Source organism: Trichomycterus rosablanca, chromosome 10 (assembly GCF_030014385.1).
Source record: "Trichomycterus rosablanca isolate fTriRos1 chromosome 10, fTriRos1.hap1, whole genome shotgun sequence".
Classification (NCBI taxonomy): domain Eukaryota; kingdom Metazoa; phylum Chordata; class Actinopteri; order Siluriformes; family Trichomycteridae; genus Trichomycterus; species Trichomycterus rosablanca.
In genome coordinates, this window is record NC_085997.1 from 5,866,490 (window position 1) to 5,879,753 (window position 13,264).

A 13,264-nucleotide genomic window follows, 5' to 3' on the forward strand; every position below is an offset into this window, starting at 1 on the left:
ATTAACTTCTTCAGCAATTTGGGCTACAGTAGCTCATCTGTTGGATCGGACCACACGGGCCAGCCTTCGCTCCCCACGTGCATCAATGAGCCTTGGCCGCCCATGACCCTGTCGCCGGTTTACCACTGTTCCTTCCTTGGACCACTTTTGAAAGATACTGACCACTGCAGATCGGATTATTGCACAAGAGCTGCAGTTTTGGACATGCTCTGACCCAGTCGTCTAGCCATCACAGTTTGGCCCTCGTCAAACTCACTCAAATCGCTGCCTAATATATCCCACCCACTAACAGGTGCCGTGATGAAGAGATAATCCGTGTTATTAATGTTAAGCCTGGTCAGTGTATATTACTAATAAAACAATTAACACATTGGAACAGCCAGGACAAAAACACAGTGTTAAGCTTTTTTGGTGTTACTGTTTATTCTTTCTAAACAGGACGCAAGCAATATCTCATGTCTCATCTAGCAAGCAAGGAAGCCGCCATCTACCGGAAGGGTCACTCCATTGGTCATAGCAGTTTTATCGCTCAGAAGAAACAATATGGAGTTCACAACATCTTCCACTTCTAAAAGAAAGAAAAGAACAAAAACAGCAAATTTAAGTTATCAGGCATATATACATACACGTGTCTATATTTTATACATTGCGTTATACATACAGACATATACATATATACAGTGTATCACAAAAGTGAGTACACCCCTCACATTTCTGCAAATATTTCATTATATCTTCTCATGGGACAACACTATAGACATGAAACTTGGATATAACTTAGAGTAGTCAGTGTACAGCTTGTATAGCAGTGTAGATTTACTGTCTTCTGAAAATAACTCAACACACAGCCATTAATGTCTAAATAGCTGGCAACATAAGTGAGTACACCCCACAGTGAACATGTCCAAATTGTGCCCAAATGTGTCGTTGTCCCTCCCTGGTGTCATGTGTCAAGGTCCCAGGTGTAAATGGGGAGCAGGGCTGTTAAATTTGGTGTTTTGGGTACAATTCTCTCATACTGGCCACTGGATATTCAACATGGCACCTCATGGCAAAGAACTCTCTGAGGATGTGAGAAATAGAATTGTTGCTCTCCACAAAGATGGCCTGGGCTATAAGAAGATTGCTAACACCCTGAAACTGAGCTACAGCATGGTGGCCAAGGTCATACAGCGGTTTTCCAGGACAGGTTCCACTCGGAACAGGCTTCACCAGGGTCGACCAAAGAAGTTGAGTCCACGTGTTCCGCGTCATATCCAGAGGTTGGCTTTAAAAAATAGACACATGAGTGCTGCCAGCATTGCTGCAGAGGTTGAAGACGTGGGAGGTCAGCCTGTCAGTGCTCAGACCATACGCCGCACACTGCATCAACTCGGTCTGCATGGTCGTCATCCCAGAAGGAAGCTGACGCACAAGAAAGCCCGCAAACAGTTTGCTGAAGACAAGCAGTCCAAGAACATGGATTACTGGAATGCCCTGTGGTCTGACGAGACCAAGATAAACTTGTTAGGCTCAGATGGTGTCCAGCATGTGTGGCGGCGCCCTGGTGAGAAGTAGCAAGACAACTGTATCTTGGCTACAGTCAAGCATGGTGGTGGTAGCATCATGGTCTTGGGCTGCATGAGTGTTGCTGGCACTGGGGAGCTGCAGTTCATTGAGGGAAACATGAATTCCAACATGTACTGTGACATTCTGAAACAGAGCATGATCCCCTCCCTTCGAAAACTGGGCCTCATGGCAGTTTTCCAACAGGATAACGACCCCAAACACAACCTCCAAGATGTCAACTGCCTTGCTGAGGAAGCTGAAGGTAAAGGTGATGGACTAAACCCAATTGAGCACCTGTGGCGCATCCTCAAGTGGAAGGTGGAGGAGTTCAAGGTGTCTAACATCCACCAGCTCCGTGATGTCATCATGGAGGAGTGGAAGAGGATTCCAGTAGCAACCTGTGCAGCTCTGGTGAATTCCATGCCCAGGAGGGTTAAGGCAGTGCTGGATAATAATGGTGGTCACACAAAATATTGACACTTTGGGCACAATTTAGACATGTTCACTGTGGGGTGTACTCACTTATGTTGCCAGCTATTTAGACATTAATGGCTGTGTGTTGAGTTATTTTCAGAAGACAGTAAATCTACACTGCTATACAAGTTGTACACTGACTACTCTAAGTTATATCCAAGTTTCATGTCTATAGTGTTGTCCCATGAAAAGATATAATGAAATATTTGCAGAAATGTGAGGGGTGTACTCACTTTTGTGATACACTGTATGTACGTAAAACCTTACCAGCAAATTTGCCCATTGGTATCCGTGATATCATGCCCTTGGCCTTCACAGGGTCACTCCATCCTATTTTTGCCATGTCCGTCAATACCACGGTGGGGTTCACGGAATTCACTCGGATCTGTATGTTTAATTGCACGAAATAATGCTTTTAATCCACAAGAGACAACAAGCATAGACGTTTATTCATGGCATGGGACTTTAGAATTCAGTGTATCACAAAAGTGAGTACACCCCTCACATTTCTGCAGATATTTAAGTATATCTTTTCATGGGACAACACTGACAAAATGACACTTTGACACAATGAAAAGTAGTCTGTGTGCAGCTTATATAACAGTGTAAATTTATTCTTCCCTCAAAATAACTCAATATACAGCCATTAATGTCTAAACCACCGGCAACAAAAGTGAGTACACCCCTAAGAGACTACACCCCTAAATGTCCAAATTGAGCACTGCTTGTCATTTTCCCTCCAAAATGTCATGTGACTCGTTAATGTTACTAGGTCTCAGGTGTGCATAGGGAGCAGGTGTGTTCAATTTAGTAGTACAGCTCTCACACTCTCTCATACTGGTCACTGAAAGTTCCAACATGGCACCTCATGGCAAAGAAGTCTCTGAGGATCATAAAAGACGAATTGTTGCGCTACATGAAGATGGCCAAGGCTACAAGAAGATTGCCAACACCCTGAAACTGAGCTGCAGCACAGTGGCCAAGATCATCCAGCGTTTTAAAAGAGCAGGGTCCACTCAGAACAGACCTCGCGTTGGTCGTCCAAAGAAGCTGAGTGCACGTGCTCAGCGTCACATCCAACTGCTGTCTTTGAAAGATAGGCGCAGGAGTGCTGTCAGCATTGCTGCAGAGATTGAAACACTACATCAAATTGGTCTGCATGGCTGTCACCCCAGAAGGAAGCCTCTTCTGAAGTCTCTACACAAGAAAGCCCGCAAACAGTTTGCTGAAGACATGTCAACAAAGGACATGGATTACTGGAACCATGTCCTATGGTCTGATGAGACCAAGATTAATTTGTTTGGTTCAGATGGTCTCAAGCATGTGTGGCGGCAATCAGGTGAGGAGTACAAAGATAAGTGTGTCATGCCTACAGTCAAGCATGGTGGTGGGAATGCCATGGTCTGGGGCTGCATGAGTGCAGCAGGTGTTGGGGAGTTACATTTCATTGAGGGACACATGAACTCCAATATGTACTGTGAAATACTGAAGCAGAGCATGATCCCCTCCCTCCGGAAACTGGGTCGCAGGGCAGTGTTCCAGCATGATAATGACCCCAAACACACCTCTAAGACGACCACTGCTTTATTGAAGAGGCTGAGGGTAAAGGTGATGGACTGGCCAAGCATGTCTCCAGACCTAAACCCAATAGAACATCTTTGGGGCATCCTCAAGCGGAAGGTGGAGGAGCGCAAAGTCTCGAATATCCGCCAGCTCCGTGATGTCGTCATGGAGGAGTGGAAAAGCATTCCAGTGGCAACCTGTGAAGCTCTGGTAAACTCCATGCCCAGGAGAGTTAAGGCAGTTCTGGGAAATAATGGTGGCCACACAAAATATTGACACTTCAGGAACTTTCACTAAGGGGTGTACTCACTTTTGTTGCCGGTGGTTTAGACATTAATGGCTGTATATTGAGTTATTTTGAGGGAAGAATAAATTTACACTGTTATATAAGCTGCACACAGACTACTTTTCATTGTGTCAAAGTGTCATTTTGTCAGTGTTGTCCCATGAAAAGATATACTTAAATATCTGCAGAAATGTGAGGGGTGTACTCACTTTTGTGATACACTGTAAGTACACTAGTCTAACACGCCAGTAGGTATTCTGTTATATCTATACCACACTAGATATATTAAGATAACACAATGTAATGCTTACATAAGGTAAAAGCCCTAGGTTTATATTTGAGATTTTCCTCACCTGGTATGGCCCCAGTTCCAGTGCCATCACGCTCGTAAGCATGTCAAGAGCTCCTTTGGTGGCACCTTAGAAGAAGGCAGTGACATTATGAAGAAAGTGGTAGAACCCATATTTGGTCATGTCGAGTCAAATTTATTTCTGTAGTGCCTTTTTATAGTGGACATTGTCTAAAAGCAATTTTACATTGAAGGTCTAAAATCATCTGATGAGCAATTCAGGTGGCAAGGAAATGCAGCAAGAAAAAAATCCCTAATAATAAACATAATCATAAACTTTTATTATAATCACATGTCTAAGCAAAAATATTCACAACCAACCAGTGCCGCCCCCAGAAATTTTTCATAGGGGTGGCCAGATGGGGCCACTGAAAATGTTGGGGTGGCACACCAAAGCAAAAAGCCATAACTACATTTCAGGAAGTCTATTATTGTGGTATACAGACTAGCTGATAACCAATTATCTGATGGGCATATACTAATATGGTACAATTAACATTTTACTGTACAACAACAATCCTGTTTTACTGTGTAATGTATCTGTATATACAAATATTGTGATTCATTGTTCTTCAAATAGGCTAGTTAACTTATTTCTTAAAAAGACAAATATCCAGGTTTAATTTGAGTTAGTACGTTAATCATAAGGAACAAATCATTTACTGTAAACTGTACAGGCCACTGCCATTTTACTTCAAATAAATGAGAATAAAAAATTCCCGACAGCAGCACCGCGACCAAGAGCAACCACACAGCAATATAAAATCATTGCCGCTGCTTACCTGAGCTTCTCTTCTTCAAATCGAGACAAATTTATACCCGTGTGTTGTTTCATTAAGGATAAAATCCACTTGTTTCCGGAATATTTATATCCATACCAACGGATAATTTATTCTCTTGGCTTTCGTGGTTAAATGCTACAACCAATAATTCTACAACCAATAAAAAGAGAGTTTTTAATTGCCAGCCCACCAGAATGATGCACAATAGAGGAATGCAAAAAAAAAAATCAGAAGCTCTGATTGGTTTATACAGCTGTTTTTCAAGTAGTGTGATACAGCGATGGCGGTTGGCTGGCTGCATTTTCATTTGTACATGAACTATTGTAAAAATATACATTAGTGACTGAAATGGACAGCACCAAATGAAATATATCAGAAAGAAGCATATCACTTTAACCTGCATAGCACCTTAATATTAATCTGCACCTTAATATGTATATTGTTTTTAGCTACATATCTTGTTTATAGTATAGTTTATAGATTCTGTTCATACCAGTGCTATTTACCCACTGTAGATAATGTATATCATAAATACTGTATATCCTGCACTTCTGGTTAGATGCTAAACTGCATTTCGCCTTGTACTTGTACATGTGTAATGACAATAAAGTTGAATCTAATCTAATCTAATCTAATTATGCATATGCAAATCAATTCTCCGAGGGGGGGCAGCGATTAAGGGTGGCCATGGCCGCCCCCCTTGACGGCGCGCTGTTCACAACCCCACCAAATACATATTTGTACACACAATATCACATCTCACCATTTTAATGACTAAAAACGTTTTGTCCAAAAAAAATTTTTCATTTCAGTTCTTTTCTAAGTTTGTAAAACTTTAAAATGCCGATAGATCAGAAATAAACCTAACACATTTAATCTGGGTAATGTGGAGAACTAAAAAGTTAACTTTGTGGCCTTATAATTCAGCTGGTGACTTCTCTGTGCTCATGTAAATAGTGGTCTCTGTGCCACGGTTGAAAAGAAAAACAGGAGCCTTTGTGTTCCTCTGGGTTACAAGTGTTTCCTTGGTTAGAAATGACCTGCCATGGACTCTTCCATGGATACCAACTTATTTCCAATGATGGAATTATAAACGCTGACCTTATCTGAGGCCAGATGTTCAGGTTTAACAATGCTGGCAATAATACAAGCTGGTTGAGTGGCATCTACACTGTGTTCCAAATTATTATGCAAATAATATTTTCTCAGATTTTCCAAAATTACCTATATGAATTGCAGTCATTGTAATTTTCCAGTCATCAACTATTAGAGTACAATTGAAAGGTTTTTGAACAAACTGCCAATGATAACAGTATATTTAAAAAAAAATAAAACACTCAAAATGTACTCAAAATGCATGTTCCAAATTATTATGCACAGCAGAGTTTTCAACCTTTTCATTTTTATAAAGAACAAAAAAATGGTCATTTGTGAAATTATAAGCATTAGCAGGTTATTACAAACTGAAATCAAACAGTTTTCAAGTCAAAACTTTATTGTAGGTGATGTTACATTTGCACATAGGACCCCTTGTTCGAAAGGAACTTCTGAACTCTCTCGTCCAATGAATTTGTCAGGTTTTGGATGGTATCTGCTTCAATTGTTTTGCATGAGGACAGAATACCCTCCCAGAGCTGTTGCTTAGATGTGAACTGCCTCCCGCCATCATAGACACTCCTTTTGATGATGCTCCAGAGGTTCTCAATGGGGTTGAGGTCAGGGGAGCATGGGGGCCACACCATAAGTTTGTCCCCTTTTATGCCCATAGCAGCCAGAGATGCAGATGTGTTCTTTGCAGCATGAGACGGTGCATTATCATGCATGAAAATGATCTTGCTGCGGAATGCACGGTTCTTCTTCTTGAACCATGGCAGGAAGTGCTGTTTGAGAAACTCCACATACATTATGGAGGTCATCTTTACCCCTTCAGGGATCCTAAAGGGGCCGACAATCTCTCTCCCCATGATTCCAGCCCAAAACATTACTCCACCTCCTCCTTGTTGGCGCCGTAGCCTTGTTTGCATGGGGTGTCCATCAACCAGCCATCCTCCACTCCATCCATCTGGACCATCGAGCGTTGCACGGCACTCATCGGTGAACAAAACAGTTTTGAAGTCAGTCTTCATGTATCGTTTGGCCCACTGGAGCCGTTTCTGCTTGTGTGCAGTGGATAGAGGAGGTCGACAGGATGGCTTACGCACAGCTGCAAACCTCTGAAGGACCCTGCATCTTGTTGTTCGGGGGACGTCGGAGGCACCAGCAGTTTCAAAAACTTGTCTGCTGCTATGACAAGGCATTTTTGCAGCTGCTCTTTTAACCTGACGTAATTGCCTGTTGGAAAGAGTCCTCAATTTTCCCTTATCAGCACGCACACGTGTGTGCTCTGAATCAGCTACATACTTCTTGATTGTGCGATGATCACGATGAAGTGTCTTGGCAATGTTGATTGTAGTCATGCCTTGACCTAAACACTCCACAATTTGTTGCTTCTCAGCAGCCGACACATCCTTTTTCTTTCCCATTTTGGCTGAAAATGTAGGCTGCTTAATAATGTGGGACAGCCTTCTTAAGTAGTCTTGCCTTTAATTGGACACACCTGCCAAACTAATTAGCACAGGTGTCTGCAATTGCTTTCAGTGATATAAAGAGCCCTGACACACATCACCATCAATGAGTTTAACTGACAAACAAAAAAATTCTTACCTTATCACTCCTAAACACTTTTTGCATAATAATTTGGAACACAGTGTAGTTGCACCCAGTTATTTAATACAATTAAAATCAGGCAATTACTTGGTGCTGAATAACCTTGTAACATTAATTCAATAGAATGACCATTTGTGTTTACTCAGGTTATATAATTAAATAATGTTTACTTACAGTACACGGCATGATCTTTAAAGGCGCACTGTGCAGCTTGGCTGGAGACGTTCACGATGGCGCCGGGACTTCCCCTGGCCTTCATTCCTCGGGCCACGATCTATTTTTAAGGTCAAGCACCACCGTTACGTTCCAGATTTATGCATTTTATGCCATTTCGCGAGCCAAGTACTGTATTTAAGGCTGTATTTTATTTATCTTACTTGTGCGACGTGCAGAGCAGCTTTCACGTTGACGTTGAAAGACCTGCAATTACAGATGTACATGTATGCAGCATATGCAATTTAAAAGCATATAGTTATATTTAGGTATTTAAGGGACTGTTTTTACTTGTCAAACTGGGCTTCCGTGATCTCGAGAAATGACTCGAGCATGGCACAGCCCGCATTGTTGACTAGAAGGTCGATAGGACCTACGTTCTTCAGCGCGTGCTCTGTCGCATCCCAGTCTGCCAGGTCCACACAAACAGGCTGTATAGACGGACACTGGATAAAAAAGCATTGACAAAGTGGTTGGAAATGGAAAAAAAAGTTGACATATCCGGGTCCTTTCTGTGCAGAGTTTGCATGTTCTCCCCGTGTCTGCGTGGGTTTCCTCCGGGTGCTCCGGTTTCCTCCCACAGTCCAAAAACATGCAGCCAGGCTAATTGGAGACAGTGAATTGTCCTATAGGTACCTAACCGCTAGGATGCATAAACCAGTGCATTGTAGTGCCGGTCCCAAGCCCGGATAAATAGGGAGGGTCGTGTCAGGAAGGGCATCCGGTGTAAAAACTGTGCCAAATCAATAATGCGCAACGCGATCCGCCGGCGACCCCTAACGGGAGCAGCCGAGGAAATAGAGAGATATATAGAATCAGAAGTTGTTCGGTTTGCAACTAATGATGCCACCCTGAGCACAAAGGCTCAGCCTTGGGATTTTGTGCGTGTTCGCTTGCTCCTGATCCCTGACCCCAGGGGCCATTACCTCCTGCACAAGACTGTCCAGATCGGCCTGGGTCCTTGTCACTGCTGTAACATCTGCTCCACCACGTGCCAAAGCCAGAGCGGTGGCTCGTCCAATGCCTGCAAGCACATACAATGTAATAATTTATTAATAAATTCTGCATTATTCTTTATAAATCTTTAAGAAGTATCAGAAGTAGATTATATTTTACTCTATGTTTGAAGAATGTTTTTTATAGACAGTATACATGACTGTTATCAGTTATTTTTGAGTCCTTTTGTGTTGGGAACCCAAAGGTAAAAGACCGTCATAAAGTTTTATATCGGACATTCAAGTTTTTTTGTCTAGTTCTCAGTTAGAATACATCCAAAAATGAGTTCTGCATCATTACAATTATTAATATGATAATTATGCAGTTTACGTAATGCAATTAATGTAAATTTTAATATAATACATGTCCCGTTTCAATAAAATACAGTTGGACCGAATGGTACACGTTATTCCATCCCCAGGTGGGGCAGTCCAGGTCCTTTCTGTGTGGAGTTTGCATGTTCTCCCTGTGTCCGCGTGGGTTTCCTCCCACAGTCCAAAGACATGTAAGTGAGGTGAATTGGAGATACTAAATTGTACATGACTGTGTTTGATGTAACCTTGTGAACTGATGAATCTTGTGTAATGAGAAATTACCGTTCCTGTCATGAATGTAACCAAAGTGTAAAACATGACTTTAAAATCCTAATAAACAAATAAACATGTTACTGGGTAACTACCACAACTTTTTAGACCTCTGTCTTAGTACGCGCATTTGGAAATGTTTATGCTTTTTCAGAATCAGGAAGAGACTTTTTAAAAGGGCGGACAGGCAGTCCATTAATCTGTAATTATTGTGATGCTTCGTGGTGTGAAATGCAAAAACTCCCTCTGCAGCAGTAACAGCATCTTCTTTTTTTACCGGATCTTACAAAATAGTTCATTTACCTTGTCGAACTCTCTCCTTTAGCTGCATTTACATTTTCAGCATACACCTTTATCCAAAGCGACTTACAGTACAGTTACAGTATACAATGTAAGCAATTGAGGGTTAAGGGCCTTGCTCAAGGGCCCAACAGCAGCAACCTGGCCCAGTACCCTAACCACTAGGCTACGGCTTGCTGCAGTTTTGTAAACCCAAAGGTAAAAGTTTTATATTGGATGTTCACCTGACATTTGAGTTTTTTCATCTCGTTCTCGGTTAAAATTGATCCAAAAATGAGTTCTGCATAATTATAATTATTAATATGATTATTATGCAGTTTATGTAATGCAGTTAATGTAAATTTCAATGTAATAAACGTCCTATTTTAATAAAATACAGTTGTACCGTACACGTCATTGGGTAACTACTGCAGCTCGGCTTCATGCACTTTTGAGACGCTCCCTTAGCTTGTCAATGCAGATGAACCACGCTTTTATTAAATAGCATTTACTAAAAATTAACAGAACTTTTTGCAGATATATTTGATTGTAGCGTGTTCCCTGTTTACTTAAAAAATGACCTGTTATCAAATATGTTTAAGTACTTTTGTGTTAGGGACCCAAATATAAAAGATTGTTAAAGTTTTATATCTCACAAAATAGTTAATTTACCTGTCAAACTCTCTCCTTTAGCTGCAGTTTTGTGTTTTTTTTTTGTAAACCCAAAGGTAAAAGACCGTGGTAAAGTTTTATATTGGACGTTCGACTGACAAGTTTCTTTCATCTCGTTCTTGGTTAAAATACATCCAAAAATGAGTTCTGCATCATTGTAATTATTAGTATTATGATTATGCAGTTTATGTAATGCAATTAGTGTAAATTTTAATGTAATATTTTAATAAAATACAGTTGGAGCAAATGGTACACGTTATTGGGTAACTACTGCAGCTCGGCTTCATGCACTTTTGAGACGCTCCCTTAGTTTTTCAACACAGATGAACCACGCTTTTAAATAAACAGCATTTACTAAAAAATTTACAGAACTTTTTTAAATTATATTTGATTGTAACGTGTTCCATGTTTACTGCAGAGTCAGTATATGTAATTTTATTAATTTTTGGATGTATATTGACCGAGAACAAGACGAAAAAAAACGACGAGTATAATGCGGTTACCTTTTCCAGCTCCCGTGACTAGCGCGCGCTTGCCTGTGAACGTGATCTCCATGACTACAAGTTCAAAATCAGTGCGACCGTTAGGAACCGACTCGTTCAAACCGTTCAGCTGGAAAGACACACAAACCCGCCATTATATTACAAAATACACAAAGTTTCTTTATAAACTGTATTAAAACGACTATAATGGTTGAACACAACCTTCTTACGCGGGTTGCTGGTCGTCTGAGCAAGGCTAGCCGAGCTTTAGCTGGAAGCTAGAGAAGGAAGGAAGCGACTCCCCTGTGCAAGGTTTAAATACAAGGTCAAAGGTTGGGTTTAATCTTAGACTGTTGGTTACTGTAGTCTGAAATCATTTAAGTGTAATAATTAACCCAAGTCCTGTAGAAAGTACGATGTTTATATTGTATTGTTAAGATAAAACGTACCACGTGACTCACTTTGCAGTGGGGGCTTCATAAAGCACGTTTAAGTGCATTATGCATTATAGGTGGTGGAGTTTTTAAACACCTCAGTGTCACTGCTGGACTGAGAATAGTCCACTATCCACCAAATATCCAAACAACAGCGCCACGTGGGCAGCGTCCTGTGACCACTGATGAAGGTCTAGAAGATGATCAACTCAGACAGCAGCAATAGATGAGCGATCGTCTCTGACTTTACATCTACAAGGTGGACCAACTAGGTAGGACTGTCTAATAAAGTGTATTTAAAAACTCCAGCAGCGCTGCTGTGTCTGATCCACTCATACCAGCACAACACACTAACACACCACCTGAGAATGATCCACCACCCAAATAATAGACTCTGTAGTGGTCTTGGGATAGTCCTGACCATTGAAGGACAGCATTAAAGGAGGCTAACAAAGTTTGTAGAGAAACAGCTCGGGTTTAATCTTAGACTCCTGGTTACTGTAGTCTGAAATCATTTAAGTGTAATAATTAATCCAAGTCCTGTAGAAAGTACAATGTTTATATTGTTTTGCTAAGATAAAACGTACCACGTGATTCACTTTTCAGTGGGGGCTTCATAAAGCACGTTTTAGTGCATTATGCATTATTATATCAATATACCCAGGGTGAGCATACATACGTCCTCTTTCTGTATCTAAAAATGCGTCCGGATGGGATTTCTAAATCACCAAAAATGTCCGGGACTCGGCTTTTGCTATTCTTTGTGTGCAGTGCTGCCACTCTTTATTTTAAGAATTCCCAAGATCTTGCCACAAAAATCCCAAGTAACTGAAAATGACAAAATTTTGAAGATTTATGTAACATATTTTCACAATTATTCACAAAAACAAAAATCCTGAGTTAACAGACAAAGAAAAAGCAGGAACATTATCAGTATTAAAAATCAAAAATCATTAAACAATGCCATGAGAAAATCAGATTTTAAACTGGTTACACGACGACGATTGATGCTGATTAATTCCTGCAATCAGTTACAAAAAAACAAGTAAAATGCACAGATGACAACAGACGTGACGTCATGTTCTTGCGTCCAAGAAAATGTAAGTAAAGAAGTAAATGTACAGTAGGTGTAGAAATGGCCAGCGACAAAAATTTGGGACAGTATGGAAAATGCAAATAAAATAAAAATGCAATGTTCCTTACATTTACTTTGACTTTTATTTGATTACAGACAGTTTGAATCCGAGATTTTTCATGTTTTATCTGCTCAGTTTCATTTCATTGTTTAATAAACATCCATTCCTGCATTTCAGGCCTGCAACACATTCCAAAAAAAGTTGGGATGGGGGCAATTTAGGGCTAGTAATGAGGTGAAAAAACTAAATAATGATGCGATTTTAAACAGGTTTATGTCAACAGGTGATTGTAATCATGGTTTGGTACAAAAGCAGCATCCAGGAAAGTCTTTGATGAGCAGTTTGTTCACAAATGTGTGAGAAAATGATTGAAATGTTTAAAAACAATAAACCTCAGAAAGATTGGAAGGGATTTGCATATTTCTCCCTCTACAGTGCAGAATATCATTAAACCATTCAAGAAATCGGGAGGAATTTCAGTGCGTAAAGACCAAAGGTGCAAGCTTAACCTGAACGCCCGTGATCTTCCATCCCTCAGACGGCGCCGCATCAAGAACCGCCACTCAACAATAGCTGATATAACCACATGGGTGAGGGATTACTCTGTACTACAATACAGAGTTACATGCACAAATGTTACTTAAAACCTTACTGTGCAAAAAAGAAGCCTTATGTTAACCATGTCCAGAAGCAGCGTCGACTTCTCGGGGCTCAGAGGCATCTAGGATGGACCATCACACAGTGGAAACGTGTATTGTGG

The 13,264-nt window shown here is 40.8% G+C and overlaps 1 protein-coding gene across 2 annotated transcripts; it reads right to left on the reverse strand.

Annotated features, from left to right (window-relative positions):
• Nucleotides 1-398: 398 nt before the first annotated feature.
• Nucleotides 399-11,255, reverse strand: dcxr (dicarbonyl/L-xylulose reductase). 2 transcript variants are annotated; one of them, XM_063002808.1, is made up of 9 exons: nt 11,165-11,255; nt 10,956-11,064; nt 8,848-8,945; nt 8,213-8,367; nt 8,086-8,128; nt 7,883-7,982; nt 4,225-4,289; nt 2,290-2,407; nt 399-568 (listed from the first exon to the last, which is right to left on the reverse strand). In XM_063002808.1, the coding sequence occupies exons 2-9, from the start codon at nt 11,005-11,007 to the stop codon at nt 465-467; spliced, it is 735 nt and encodes a 244-aa protein (XP_062858878.1). In that variant the 5' UTR covers nt 11,008-11,064; nt 11,165-11,255; the 3' UTR covers nt 399-464. The 2 variants fall into 2 exon arrangements, with proteins under 2 accessions (XP_062858878.1, XP_062858877.1); XM_063002807.1 differs by having other exon boundaries at nt 11,157-11,246.
• Between the last annotated feature and the right edge of the window lie 2,009 nt (nt 11,256-13,264).

Coding starts and splice junctions, on each gene's coding strand:
- dcxr (XM_063002808.1), bottom strand. CDS start 11,007: ATGGAGATCACGTTCACAGGCAAGCGCGCGCTAGTCACGGGAGCTGGA. Junction 8,946..10,955: donor AGTCACGGGAGCTGGAAAAG/GTAACCGCATTA, acceptor ATGTGCTTGCAG/GCATTGGACGAGCCACCGCT. Junction 2,408..4,224: donor TGGAACTGGGGCCATACCAG/GTGAGGAAAATC, acceptor TTAAACATACAG/ATCCGAGTGAATTCCGTGAA.